Source organism: Quercus suber, unplaced genomic scaffold (assembly GCF_002906115.3).
Source record: "Quercus suber isolate HL8 unplaced genomic scaffold, Cork oak 2.0 scaffold_696, whole genome shotgun sequence".
Taxonomy (NCBI): Eukaryota; Viridiplantae; Streptophyta; class Magnoliopsida; order Fagales; family Fagaceae; genus Quercus; species Quercus suber.
Window position 1 is genome coordinate 157,624 of NW_027070137.1, and position 12,700 is coordinate 170,323.

Here is a 12,700-nt window from a genome sequence, read left to right on the forward strand (position 1 = left end):
GCCAAAATAAAATTTAAGTATATATATATATATATATTAGGATAAACTACATATTTCATCCCTAACCTTTATACCATTATGGATACCTAGGCATGCTCGGAACGTCTTAGGCATGCATGCAACCACCTAGGTCGTCCTCGGACGGTTTTTGCAACGTCCTAGGTATGCATGGCAACGTCCTAGGCATGCTTAGAAACGTCTTCGGACGGTGTCCTAGGAGTCCCACATCGAAGGAAAATTCCCCCCACTTGCTGCCTTATAAGCTTTGAAGCGAAGGAAGTAGTGTACCATTAGTTTATAGTTATTCGCTTCAAAGCTTAGGTACACTACTAATGGTACACTATTTCCTTTGCTTCAAATCTTATAAGGCAGTAAGTGGAGGGGTTTTCCTTCGATGTGGGACTCCTAGGACCCCGTCCGAGGACGTTTCCAAGCATGCCTAGGACGTTACCATGCATGCTTAGAGCGTTGCAAAAATCGTCCGAGGACGGCCTAGGTGGTTGCATGCATGCCTAGGATGTTTCGAGCATGCCTAGGTACCCACAACCATATTTTAATTTAGTCTCTAACCTTTTAATTGTGTTAATTTGATCCCTAACCTTTCAATGTCGTGTCAATTTAGTCCATTCCGTTATATCTTATATGAAAATTGCTAACATGGCAAACGGCCAAAATAAAATTTAAGTTTATTGTTATATCAACATAAGCTAATTTTTTATTTTGGCCACTAGACATGTCATCAATTTTCATTCAAAAGATAACAGTATGGACTAAATTGACACAATACTGAAAGGTTAGGGACCAAATTGACACAATTAAAAGGTTAGTGATCAAATTGAAATATAGTGTATAGGATAGGGACTAAATACGTAGTTTACCTTATATATTAATAGGTAAAACTTAGGGAAAATTGAATTAGAATTTGAAATTATAATACAATTTTGCGCCATGTGTCTAAATTTATGTGGGAATAATAGGTAAAATTGAGAGAAACTCAAATTAGAATTTTAAATTAGAGTTCCAATTTTGCGCCATGTGTCCTAAATTATTTATTCTTAAAAAGTTTTATTTCTTAATTTTAGAATCAAATGTGGGACCACATCATAAATATTCATCAAAGTGAGTTATTAAGTACAAAAACTAAATGGTTTAGAATAAATAAATCGTAAAAAAAAAAAACTGTTTCACAATAATAATAAAAAAAAATGGACAATTTAAATTTTATATCTAATAATATATTTACAATTTTTTTTTTTTTTAAAGTTAACGAAATATAAAAATAATTATTGTGGGGGAAAAAGGGTCCGGCCCAACATAATGGGCCGAAGGCCCATAGAAGGGTTATTTGGCGATCGAGAAGAGAAAGATGGAAAAGGCAGAGCCCGGCTGGAAGTGGGACCCTCAGGAGGAAGAATTATCACAATCCGAAGAGGATATCTCCTGTCCGAAGAGGTTGTAATCCTCTGACGCAATATCATAGATCAATTGAATGTGTGAAAGGCCAGAATGACCTTCCGAAAACTCCACCTGATCAAAATAAGCTCTGAGCATGCTATGGAACGATAAGGATGGAGAAATATCTAACGGAAAAGCTACTGTCACCGTATTTAATGCACTGCAACAACCTTTCTGGCCGCATTTATGTGGAGAAGGCCCCTGAACAGTGCATCATAACCTACCGCCACTCACACAGAACTAAAAGAAGATGTCTGACGTGACATGTACTTCAACAAACTCATGGATGATGAACACGTGGATGATAGAGATGAGGACAAGAGTGACTATATAAAGGAAGGAAGCTCCTAACAAGAAGGGGGGGACGGGAACTTGATTGTAACCCTAAAATTTTTGTTCATCAGAAAAACAAATAGTGTAGCTCTTCGGATTATCACAGTTTACGTGCAAATAATTGTTAGCTTGTGTTTGAAAGCTGTGATCTGTTGTTATCAATCCCATACTTAACCTATCTTTTTCACCCATACTCTACAAATTAATTGTCTTTGGGCTTGGGCCATAAATACCAACCCTACAACTATCAATAATATTTAAATTATATATATATATATAAGAATTATATTATGCAGTTTATTGTATATTTTTAAGTGTATTCATGTATATACATGAGATTACAAGCTAGTTTTACTAATAGAGGAAACCAAAGTAATATTATTAGAAACCACTTAAATTCAGAGAAATTAGTTGAGAAACAACACCAAGCTCCTCCTGATTGAATATTCCCTCCGATCTTACACGCATCCCAAGACTAAGGGCAACCTCCTTTGGTTGATATTTGTAAGATCAACTTTGATGGAGCCATTTTTAAGAAAGAAGAATGAGTTAACATCAGGGATATTATCAGAGACAAGAAAGGTTTGGTTATTACTTCAATGTCTCACAAAGTTAGTTTTCCACGTTCAGTTGTATAGTGGCAAAAGCTCTTTACTTCTCTCTGGAAAAAAGAATTATAAAGACAATTTTGGAGGGAGACTCAAAGTTCATTTTATGAGTTCTCTAAAAGCAGAGAAGGTATCTCTCTTTTCGTTTGATTATTTGATATATAGGGTCTGTTTGAATACCGCTTATTTTACTAAAAATTAAAAACTTATTACTAAAAACACTGTAATAAAATAATTTTTAAAACGCAAAATACTGTAGCAAACTTTATTGCTGCGTTTTTCAGTACTTGGCTGGCTTGTGAACAGTGCCGTGAAACCCAATAAAAAAACGCAAAACGCAAAATCATTACTTGACAAACACTCCCATAATGTTAAGTTTAGCATCTCACATGTTTTTTGCTATAGAAATATTACTACTCAAAACCTTACTAGATATGCTAAATATGTTAGAAGTTTTTGTGTGGATAAGAGATATTTTTTTACTAATCCAAGCCCGTGTGACCTTTCTTTAATGAAATTTGCCGCCTTTTTCTAAAATTAAAAAAGAAAAGAAAAAAAGAAGTAATATTACTGCTTCAAATCTGTTGGCGATGTTTTTTTTTTTTTGTCTGGATAACAAATCTGTTGGCGACGTTGATAAAACTTGAAGCGCAATGCAATTCTTTCGGCTCATAGGTTATATTTGCTTGGGTTTGGGCCAAAAAGGATCATTTGGATGGGCCAAGGCCACATAGGCTTGGGCCTTATGATGGCTGATATTATTTTGGGTTATTTGGGTATGGAATTGTATTATTTTCCTTGTATAAAGATTAGGATTGGTTGGTATGTGTATTTAAATAACAGTTTTTAAATATTTTAAAAATATATGTGGGTGAAAAAAATGTGTAAAAATGCGTGTAATATTATTTAAAAATTGAAAATATGTGTTTAAAATGATGTACCAAACAGCTCCTAGAGAGTCATGTTTAACAAAAATCATGACTTATTGGTTTATATTATTTAAGGAAATAAAATACATAAATATAACTTTAAAAAAGGGTTCATTAGGGTTTTATTAGTTGGAATTTCTAGTTATCTTAGTGTTAACGCATTTATACTTTTGACTATGTGTCACTATTGCAATGAATTTAGTACACAAGAGGCATTAGGTCTAAGTCAAGTCTGCATCTATATTTTGCGTTTTCTTATTATATATAGTATTTTTCTCCGACCTTTCTTTCACCTACTCACCTTGGTATTGAACAATTTAACAAAGTGACAAAAATTACAAAGAACTCAATATGTAAAGTGTTTTGTCTTCAATTAAAGGATTGAAAATCTTTTTCTTTCTTCTCTTTTTTTTTTTTTTTTCAATTCTCCATTTTTTTTTTTTTTTTTTGTAAAAGAACATGTAGCTCTTGCATTTTTTCCAAAAACAATCTTGACTTGTTTCGTATAATTTATGGATCGTTATTAAAGTAGTCACGAAGAAGAATAGAAACAGAACCAAGTCAATAAGCAAAGTGTTTTGCCTTCAAATAAAGTCTTGTTATAACTACAAAATATATATTTGCAATATTATTTTCAAGTGAAAGTAAAAATTTTGACTTGTTTTGTATAATTTATGATTTCCTTATTAAAATATATGAAGAAGAGAAAGCGCAGAATCATGGATCTGCCTTGTGATTGAATAAAGAAAAAGGCTGCGAGATTTGCTTGTTATTAGTTGTTAGTATACTCAAGCATAAAAAATGACAAAAAGAGAAAAAAAAAAAAAGGGAATAACAACCGTTTTTACACGTCAACTGGGGTCTGGCTTGTCTGGGCGGCCAGTCGGCAACTTTGAAAATCAATTCCTCTTTGAAAACCGAAAAAAGAAAAAGCAAAAGAAAATGCAACTTAACTGTATATATATATATATATATATTTCTTCTTATTAAAAAAAAAATATCTATGAGTGTCACTCGTCGATTTCTTATCATGTAATAATTAATATTATGTGTATTTTTGGGCTTTAACGAAATTATAATAATAATAAAAAAAATATAAAAACTCTAACCATCGAGCCATATCTGAGTGCAACTTAGCAGGATGTGACGTGCACACCCTACAACTACAACATTTATTTATTTATTAATCTAAACGATAGTACTACCAATACGCGTCTAATATGGTATTCCAGTATCCAAACACGCCCTTTTAGCCCACCGAAACTCTGTAAGTTTGTAACGCTCCAATCCTCTCTCCTTCTCGATCTTTCTCACACACACACATCTCTCTCTCTCTCTCTCTCTCTCTCTCTATCTCTCTCTCATATATATTCCGTGTTTGACCAACAAACCTTTTCCTTCGTCGGAGACTTAGGGTTTCGATCTGTGCTCTTTTTTTCCAGCTATCCAAACAGACACCTTCCTCTTCAGCTACCTCTTCCTCTATTCTCAGATTTACACTTTCGATTCTGTTGTAATTCCGATTTTGCTGAAGAGGATTTGATCTTCCCTCATTCTTCGATTCAAAATCAATTTGAGGTTAACTTTGCTTCTTTCACTTCTCAATTCTTTCTTTTTTTTTTTCTCTGTGACACTGAAAATGGCGGGCCCCGAGAGTCCAAACGGTTCTTCGCCGCCGAAGAGTTTTGGCATCACAAATCCAATCTCCGTTGCCGGTCCCACCGAGACTGATCTTATACGCAATATAGATTTGGAAAAGGTAAAATTTTTATATGATTTGGGCTAAATTCGGATTATGCTGAATTTGCTTATGTATTAAATCTGTGTTGTTCGTAGTTCTTGCTTGATTCGGCGCTTTACGAGAGTGAGGAAGAAGGTGCGAGGAGAGAAGAGGTTCTGGCTCGCATTGGTGAGGTAATTTTCTGGTTTCTTTGTATTATTGACTATTTATTTGAGGAAAATAGTGTGTGTTCTTACTATATGTTTACATTTCACATTCAATTTGGTGACCATTTCTAAGATATATGACTTTTTTCTGTTGACTAAAATGAATTAATGGGAATTACTTATAAATCAGTTATATAATTAAAGTCGAAGCACAATCAGTATCCAAATTAGCTTATTATGATTGTAGCCTAATTTTGCATCTAGTGTTTATTTTAATTTTCTTAATTTTGGTGCCACGCGACCCATTCATAATGATACTTGACGCGAAAGCCGAGATGACCCACGTGAACCATCATCGCTATTAAGCACCGGTTACAACCTAGTATTAAAATGATGGTGGAAACATGAGAACAAAATTATTTCTATTTGATTTGTGGATGATTTTCATGAGTCATTGGACATGCCTAAACCTCGCCCGATAGGCGGTTAGGTTGTGAAGGCAAAGCAATTACTGGGTTCCTGAACATGTGTATACGTTTCGTGCTGTTGGTTGTAAGGATTTTGGAGTTTACAAACTAGCGGGGGTATATTATAAGGTGTAAGTTTATTAAGCACCGGTTACAACCTAGTATTAAAATGATGGTGGAAACATGAGAACAAAATTATTTCTATTTGATTTGTGGATGATTTTCATGAGTCATTGGACATGCCTAAACCTCGCCCGATAGGCGGTTAGGTTGTGAAGGCAAAGCAATTACTGGGTTCCTGAACATGTGTATACGTTTCGTGCTGTTGGTTGTAAGGATTTTGGAGTTTACAAACTAGCGGGGGTATATTATAAGGTGTAAGTTTATTACTGATTTTATTGTAATCTGCAGTTCCAGATGTTCATGTAATTTTAGATGCTTCTTAGCATAATATATCATTGTTTCTTATACTTTTTCTTTTTTATTTGCTCTATTAAATTTGTATGTGGCATTCTTTCTTTATGGGAAGAGTGTTTTATTGGCTAAATGTTGTTCCTATTTTATTGTTTAGTTAGCAGAAGTTTTACTGTCTCTTTATCTGGATACTTTATTTTTATTCTTCTGTAATTTATCCTTGAATATTTCATTCATTTGACATACATCGGGGCTTAACTTAATTATGGAGGCTTAGAGGTTGGGATCCTAGGTTGTTGTAATATATGCATTTTTTATCTTTTTCAATGTATGCATTTCTCTGTTTTGAAGTACTGTTTGTGACCAAGTTAACTTCTTATTGTAGATTGTAAAAGGTTGGGTGAAGCAATTAACCCGCCAGAGAGGCTACACAGAGCAGATGGTGGAGGATGCTAATGCTGTCATTTTTACTTTTGGTTCTTATCGTTTGGGGGTTAGTATGAATTTTCCATTATGCTCCTTTTATGATGAGAGTAATCCCTGCCACATCGTTATATTCTTCTCCTAGGTATTTCTGTCTGGGCCTCACAAATGTTGTTGGAGTTAAACAAGTGTGTAAATCGTGTGAACTTTGCATGCATAATCTTTTACTAATATTTTCCACTTTTTGTTGGAGGATCAACTTAGATCATGTTGAGCTCGGGAATAAGAATCGAGCTACCTGCCAGAATCAAATACTATCTATTTTTGCTAGCTTGTGTCATCATGGTGATGTACCTGGAATGGGGAAAACCAAATTCAAGTATGAAGAACCCTGATATATAGGAGGCAGCAAGAGTATCTAGTAATGGTTTCTGGATTATTTGGAGGAAAAATAGGAATTTGTGGTACATAGAGTCATTAATAGTGATTATTCTGGATAATGGCCTTTTGCTTTGTAGAAGTTAGGGAACTGGGCTGCTTCATCTTGTAGACAGGAGACCAGAAAGTGGTTTGTTTTGGTTGGCGCAGTAGTGATTATGCAGAATGTATTATGACAAAAATGCCAATTTCTGTTTTTATGTGGACTTCTGGTGGTAATAGTGAAGCTCATTCTGTGGTCCTTAACTGGGAAATCCTTTCTCATACTGTGAGCATGGTGATCATGGTAGTGGTGGCATTGGTGGTGATAATGATGATGCCAATTTTTTTCTTGGAAATTGTTGAGCTTGGATAAAGGGTTGCCCATGTGTGAAGCAGTAGTACATTTAACTTAGACAGCAAGTAGTTCTACCGTTAAGCTTTAATGAAAAGTGCTTCTGTCCTGATTTTGGTCTTGCTTCAGTTTTTGTCTGCCTGCCTGTCAGTCTGTTGCAGTCAAACAGTGTACAAGAAATGTTACACTCTCTAGATTCTGACCCTTTTTTCTGTTGTAATTCTCTCTCTCTCTCTAAACACACACACACACACACACACGCATGTATGTATATGTATATACCTTAGTGAAATAATAGTTTTTTGAGTATCTGGAGACATAGCAACAAATTGCTTTCTTGGCAGGTACATGGGCCAGGGGCTGACATAGACACATTGTGTGTTGGGCCATCTTATGTAAATCGAGATGTGAGTCATATATTGTCCTTGTTCAGATCTGTTGAGTCTAGACAGAATAAACTTCATCTAACATATGATTATCGCTTTCAGGAAGATTTTTTTATAATCTTGCATAATATTCTGGCTGAAATGGAAGAAGTTACTGAGCTTCAGCCAGTTCAGGATGCTCATGTCCCAGTAATGAAATTCAAGTTCCTGGGGATATCAATTGATCTTCTTTATGCAAGCATATCTCTTTTGGTTGTTCCAGAAGTAAGTTTCTTTTGTGCTTCTATTCTTTTTCTCTTATATTTTTTTTGTGGGGCAAAGGAGGAGGAGGAGGGGTGGAGTCATTTATTTAATTATGTTTCTCAGTTTTGTTTACTTAATTTTGTCTCTACATGTTTCATGACTGTTTTCAAAAGGACAGCTTCTTTCAATCCTATATTATATGCTGTTGTCTTTGAGATTTGTTTGGTAAGCTGGGTCTTCTAAAGTTCCGAAACTCACATAACTGACAATTTTATTCACTTTGTTTGCTTATTTTGGATCAGATGTGATAATGATAATCTTGGTTTTTGAACAAATTCTTTAGTGTGATATTAGCTTCCTTTGCATATTTAGATGTGATCTTTTTTTAATCTTTTATATGAGTAATAAATTTTATTAGAAAAACTGAACGCGAGTAGTAGAACATCACAATAAATATTTTGATGTGAATTTTAGAGTGACCATAAATAACTTAAATGCTTTTTATATACTAATGTTGTAATATTTTCTATAACTTCATTTAGTGCTTGATGAATTAGTTTCTGACTGATATACCATGTTCATTTGCTCTGCATTCAGCATGATTGTAATTGAGAATTTGTGACAGTAAAGACATATTTGTTGCCTCTTTCTGTTTCATATCATTATTGTTCTTGAACTAACTTATCAACAGGACCTGGACATATCACATGAGTCTGTGTTGTACAATGTCGATGAGCCAACCGTTCGAAGTCTTAATGGCTGCAGGGTTGCTGATCAAATTCTTAAACTTGTGCCAAATGTTGAGGTGGACATTCCTTACTCTTTACCCTTTTTATATATCTATTTTGTGGTTTTCACAGTTTTTTAATCCTATATGTTATTGTAGCACTTTCGTACGACACTCAGATGTTTAAAGTTTTGGGCTAAAAGGCGAGGTGTTTATTCAAATGTAAGATTGGTCTGTTTGTAAGTTTTTCATTGCGTTCAGCAGATCACTTTCGTATCGTGGTTTTCATTCTCTTTTCCTTCTGTGTAGGTGACTGGATTCCTAGGTGGTGTAAATTGGGCTCTTTTAGTTGCTCGGGTATGCCAGCTCTATCCCAATGCAATTCCGAGTATGCTGGTATCTCGATTCTTCAGAGTTTATACACAGTGGCGTTGGCCGAACCCTGTGATGTTATGTTCAATAGAAGAGAATGAACTAGGGTTTCCTATATGGGATCCGCGCAAAAACCCTAGGGATCGACTTCATCACATGCCAATTATAACTCCTGCATACCCTTGCATGAATTCTAGCTACAATGTCTCAGCAAGTACTCTTCGTGTAATGATGGAACAATTCCACCATGGTAACAAGATCTGTGAGGTTTGAACTGACTCCCACCCCCTTCCCTTTCTACTTCTTAATAGCTGCCCTTATTTAATTACTGAAGCCTTTGCCCTTGTGATTTTGTCCACTGACAGGAGATTGAGCTGAACAAAGCCCAGTGGAGTGCTCTGTTTGATCCGTATATATTTTTTGAGGCTTACAAAAACTATTTGCAGGTGGACATAATTGCAGCTGATGTTGATGATTTGCTAGCTTGGAAGGGATGGGTGGAGTCTCGACTTAGACAGCTTACATTAAAGGTCAAATCTGTCTTTAAGATGTTGTAGAATGCCGGAGTAAACTTCACCCTTTTGGGCTTCTAAATTTTATGCATTCTATGATTATTAAATCTCTTACATATCCTTGCTACAGGAGGTCGGGTTGTTTTTCTTCTTAATGTTTTCCATTTGTCACTGTTCAGATAGAGCGGGACACAAATGGGATGCTGCAGTGCCATCCTTATCCAAATGAATATGTAGACATGTCCAAGCCGTGTCCACATTGTGCTTTCTTTATGGGATTGCAAAGGAAAGAGGGAGTTAGGGGTCAAGAAGGACAGCAATTCGATATACGTGGAACAGTTGATGAATTTAGGCAAGAGATAAATATGTATATGTTTTGGAAACCAGGGATGGATATTTTTGTTTCTCATGTTCGTCGAAAGCAGCTTCCCTCTTTTGTTTTCCCTGATGGTTATAAACGTTCTCGATTGTCAAGGCACATAAGCCAGCAGCCTGAAAGGCCTTGTGACAATGCTGTGGGGTGCTTGTCTGGTTCTTCTGAAAGAGGTCTCAAGAGGAAAAATGATCCTGAAATGGTGGATCTGAAACCTGACAAACCAGAGAAGCGAGTCTCTATTAGTCCGCAACTACCGGAGTCAGTTTCTCCAGAAAGTAGTAGAGGTAGATCTGGTGGAACTTCTCAAGTCAGCTTCAGTGAATGGGTTAAATTAGAGTGTTCAATAACTGGGGATGTAGATAGCAATGCTGAGGTTAGGTCATCCAGTGGCCAGTTGGGGGGTGAAGAGGATATCATAGGAAATCATGTGCAGATGGGCGAAACGGTTGTTCATGACTCTGTCACCCTAAGAGAGAAAATTTTTGTATGTAAATCTAATTTTCCAGAAGTTAGGAATGAGGTAATGCTAACTGAAGCAGTGGAGAAACCTTCACCGAGGAGGGAGTTGCTTGCTTCATGTGAAGTACCTAATTCTCTAGCTGGGGAAACAAGTCAGATTGGACTGAATGGGGACAAAGTTGGGATGGCATACATGGAAAGTGCAGAGACTGGATCTACTGGGAGACTGCTAAATTGGACAGAGGGTGCTGTTGATGCTGCTCAAGAAATAGTCAAACCATGTAATCAGACAATGGGTAAAGAAAATGCTGAAAGCGTATTCGAACCAAGTTGCAATACTCAAAACCTCAGTTGCGAGGTGAGTTTCTCCGTTTGAAGACTTTGGATTAGGCATTGTAGCAGATGGCAATGAGAAAAATGGAAGTTCTGGAGATAAGTGAGTCGGAGATCTTTGCAGGGTGATGTATGTGCGGCAGATCTTGTTTCTCCTTTGGAAAATGGGTGTTCCAATGCAAGCGGAGTATTTCAAGACAGTTTGTCTGAAGACTTGGAGGTTTTGAATCTAAACTCATTATCTTTATCAATTAAGTTTATGCTTTCATAAATTCTGGCTAACATACCTTTTCTATTGGTGATTTTAAGAAGAAATAGAGGTTTTGAGCTTAAATTTGTTAGTATGTAACAAAAATCTTACTTTCTTGCGCTTTCCTATTAGCTGGTTTACTTACTATCCACCCCCCCCCTACCCGTCTCTCTCTATGTGGTTGGTTTTTTCTTATTCAATTTATTTATTTTTTAAAGAAAAAGAAGAGGCAAGCTTGTTTGTAGGTTTCATTATATTCTCCTTCACCTGCTGTTATTCTCATGGAATTTTGCATTTTTTTTTTCCTATAATCTGTTGATAATGCTGAACTGTTGCACAGACAATGTCCTAACTGGTGCATATGTGGTGGCAGGTCCTGCACCACCATACGTGCTATGTTTCCAGTAACTGTGCATAAGAACCTGACTATGTTTTGTGTCTAAGGCTCAGATACATAACCCTCCCTTCCTGCTTATTGACTCTAGTATCTTGTTGGTAGCCTAACTTGTGCTTTTGCCTCTACTTTTGTCTTTTATAGCCAAATATTGCACTCGGGGTGTTATAACTTCTGAAGATGGAGCTAGGTCAGAATTTATGAAAAAGCTAGTGATAAGGCATGTTTTTTGAAACTTACTTTTTTTTAATGCAAATCATTATATCTTTATGCTGTCCTGTTTGTTGTGTATGGCTCTTCTATGGCAGGTTAAGGCTCAAGTCCATGGTGTAAGGTATGGGAGGTGACTGTCACTAAACATAGATCATTTCTATGAAGGGAGGGAGCGGGCAACTTGGTAAGTGCCACATTAATTGCTGGCTTTCATTAGGATTTTCCCAGGTGCACTTTGTGTGCCATATTGCAAGCTGAGAGCTGGGGCCAGCAACAAAGGCCTATACATTAGATTTGGGTTAGCATTAGATTTTAGGCATCACTTTTCTGTGCTATGCTGCTGAAGCTGAGAGCATTGTAGAAGCTATTAGTGTTTGAAGTTCATTGGTGCTTTGAAGAGTAGTCTCTATGTTCTACTTTTCCTAGTGGGCGCAGAATGGGAAGTTTCATAGCCTTCTGTCGATGAAAGAATATTTTGAACTGGGGCGCAATGTTTCTTGACCAGAGGAAATTGAGTGAGGGGGGTATGCCTTATCTCTTTTTAGGCATTGTAATACTTCATTCACTGTTGTAGCCTGTTGGATTGCTTCCTTGTAATAGTTTCTCCAACGTTGTAGTTTTTAGGTTTGCTTCCTTGTAATAAGTTGAAAGTTCTATTAAACCATGGTTTATCTCGCAATCTCTCTCTGTCTCTCTCTCATCCAACTCTGGTTTTACACTATCTTTAGATGCTGTAGAAACCATTGTGGAAAACAAATGCACTTTTTTGTATGGTTGCAAACCTTATAAATAAGCGGAAAAAATCATTTCATGGAAAATTGCTAATGTTTCTTATAACTCCAATTAATTATATGGATAGAGACTTTCATTCACGAAACCAGACTTAAAATGGGAATTAAAAAAAAAAAAAAAAAAAAAGAAGAAGAAGAAAAAAAAGGGGTGGGAGTGGGTGTTTTCTCTTCTTTAATCATTTGGGAGTATCATATGGAATAAAAATTGTTAAATTTGGATTTTATGCTAAAAAGGTGAAAATGGTAGGTTTGAGTAAAAAAAAGATAAATGGTGGTTGTAAGAGAGAGGTGTCATATCAATCATACTTTTACACAAATTTTATGTAGTGAGTTGTTGATTCTAATTTGAACTTACT

At 36.0% G+C, this 12,700-nt stretch overlaps 1 protein-coding gene across 8 annotated transcripts; it reads left to right on the forward strand.

The window, feature by feature from the left end:
• Positions 1 to 4,560: 4,560 nt before the first annotated feature.
• Positions 4,561 to 12,232, forward strand: LOC112003422 (nuclear poly(A) polymerase 4). 8 transcript variants are annotated; one of them, XR_010626095.1, is made up of 13 exons: positions 4,561 to 5,084; positions 5,162 to 5,239; positions 6,479 to 6,586; positions 7,633 to 7,695; positions 7,777 to 7,938; positions 8,609 to 8,722; positions 8,804 to 8,866; positions 8,954 to 9,283; positions 9,382 to 9,546; positions 9,708 to 10,721; positions 10,821 to 10,916; positions 11,320 to 11,560; positions 11,649 to 12,232. XR_010626095.1 is itself a non-coding variant. In XM_024035609.2 (13 exons), exons 1-12 carry the CDS (start codon positions 4,965 to 4,967, stop codon positions 11,509 to 11,511), a joined length of 2,340 nt encoding a protein of 779 aa, XP_023891377.1. In that variant the 5' UTR covers positions 4,562 to 4,964; the 3' UTR covers positions 11,512 to 11,530; positions 11,649 to 12,232. The 8 variants fall into 8 exon arrangements, 5 of the variants coding, with proteins under 5 accessions (XP_023891375.1, XP_023891377.1, XP_023891376.1 ...); XR_010626096.1 differs by having other exon boundaries at positions 11,320 to 11,530; XM_024035609.2 differs by having other exon boundaries at positions 4,562 to 5,084; positions 11,485 to 11,530.
• Positions 12,233 to 12,700: the final 468 nt, after the last annotated feature.

Coding starts and splice junctions, on each gene's coding strand:
- LOC112003422 (XM_024035607.2), top strand. CDS start 4,965: ATGGCGGGCCCCGAGAGTCCAAACGGTTCTTCGCCGCCGAAGAGTTTT. Junction 7,696..7,776: donor CATCTTATGTAAATCGAGAT/GTGAGTCATATA, acceptor TATCGCTTTCAG/GAAGATTTTTTTATAATCTT. Junction 8,867..8,953: donor GGCGAGGTGTTTATTCAAAT/GTAAGATTGGTC, acceptor CCTTCTGTGTAG/GTGACTGGATTCCTAGGTGG.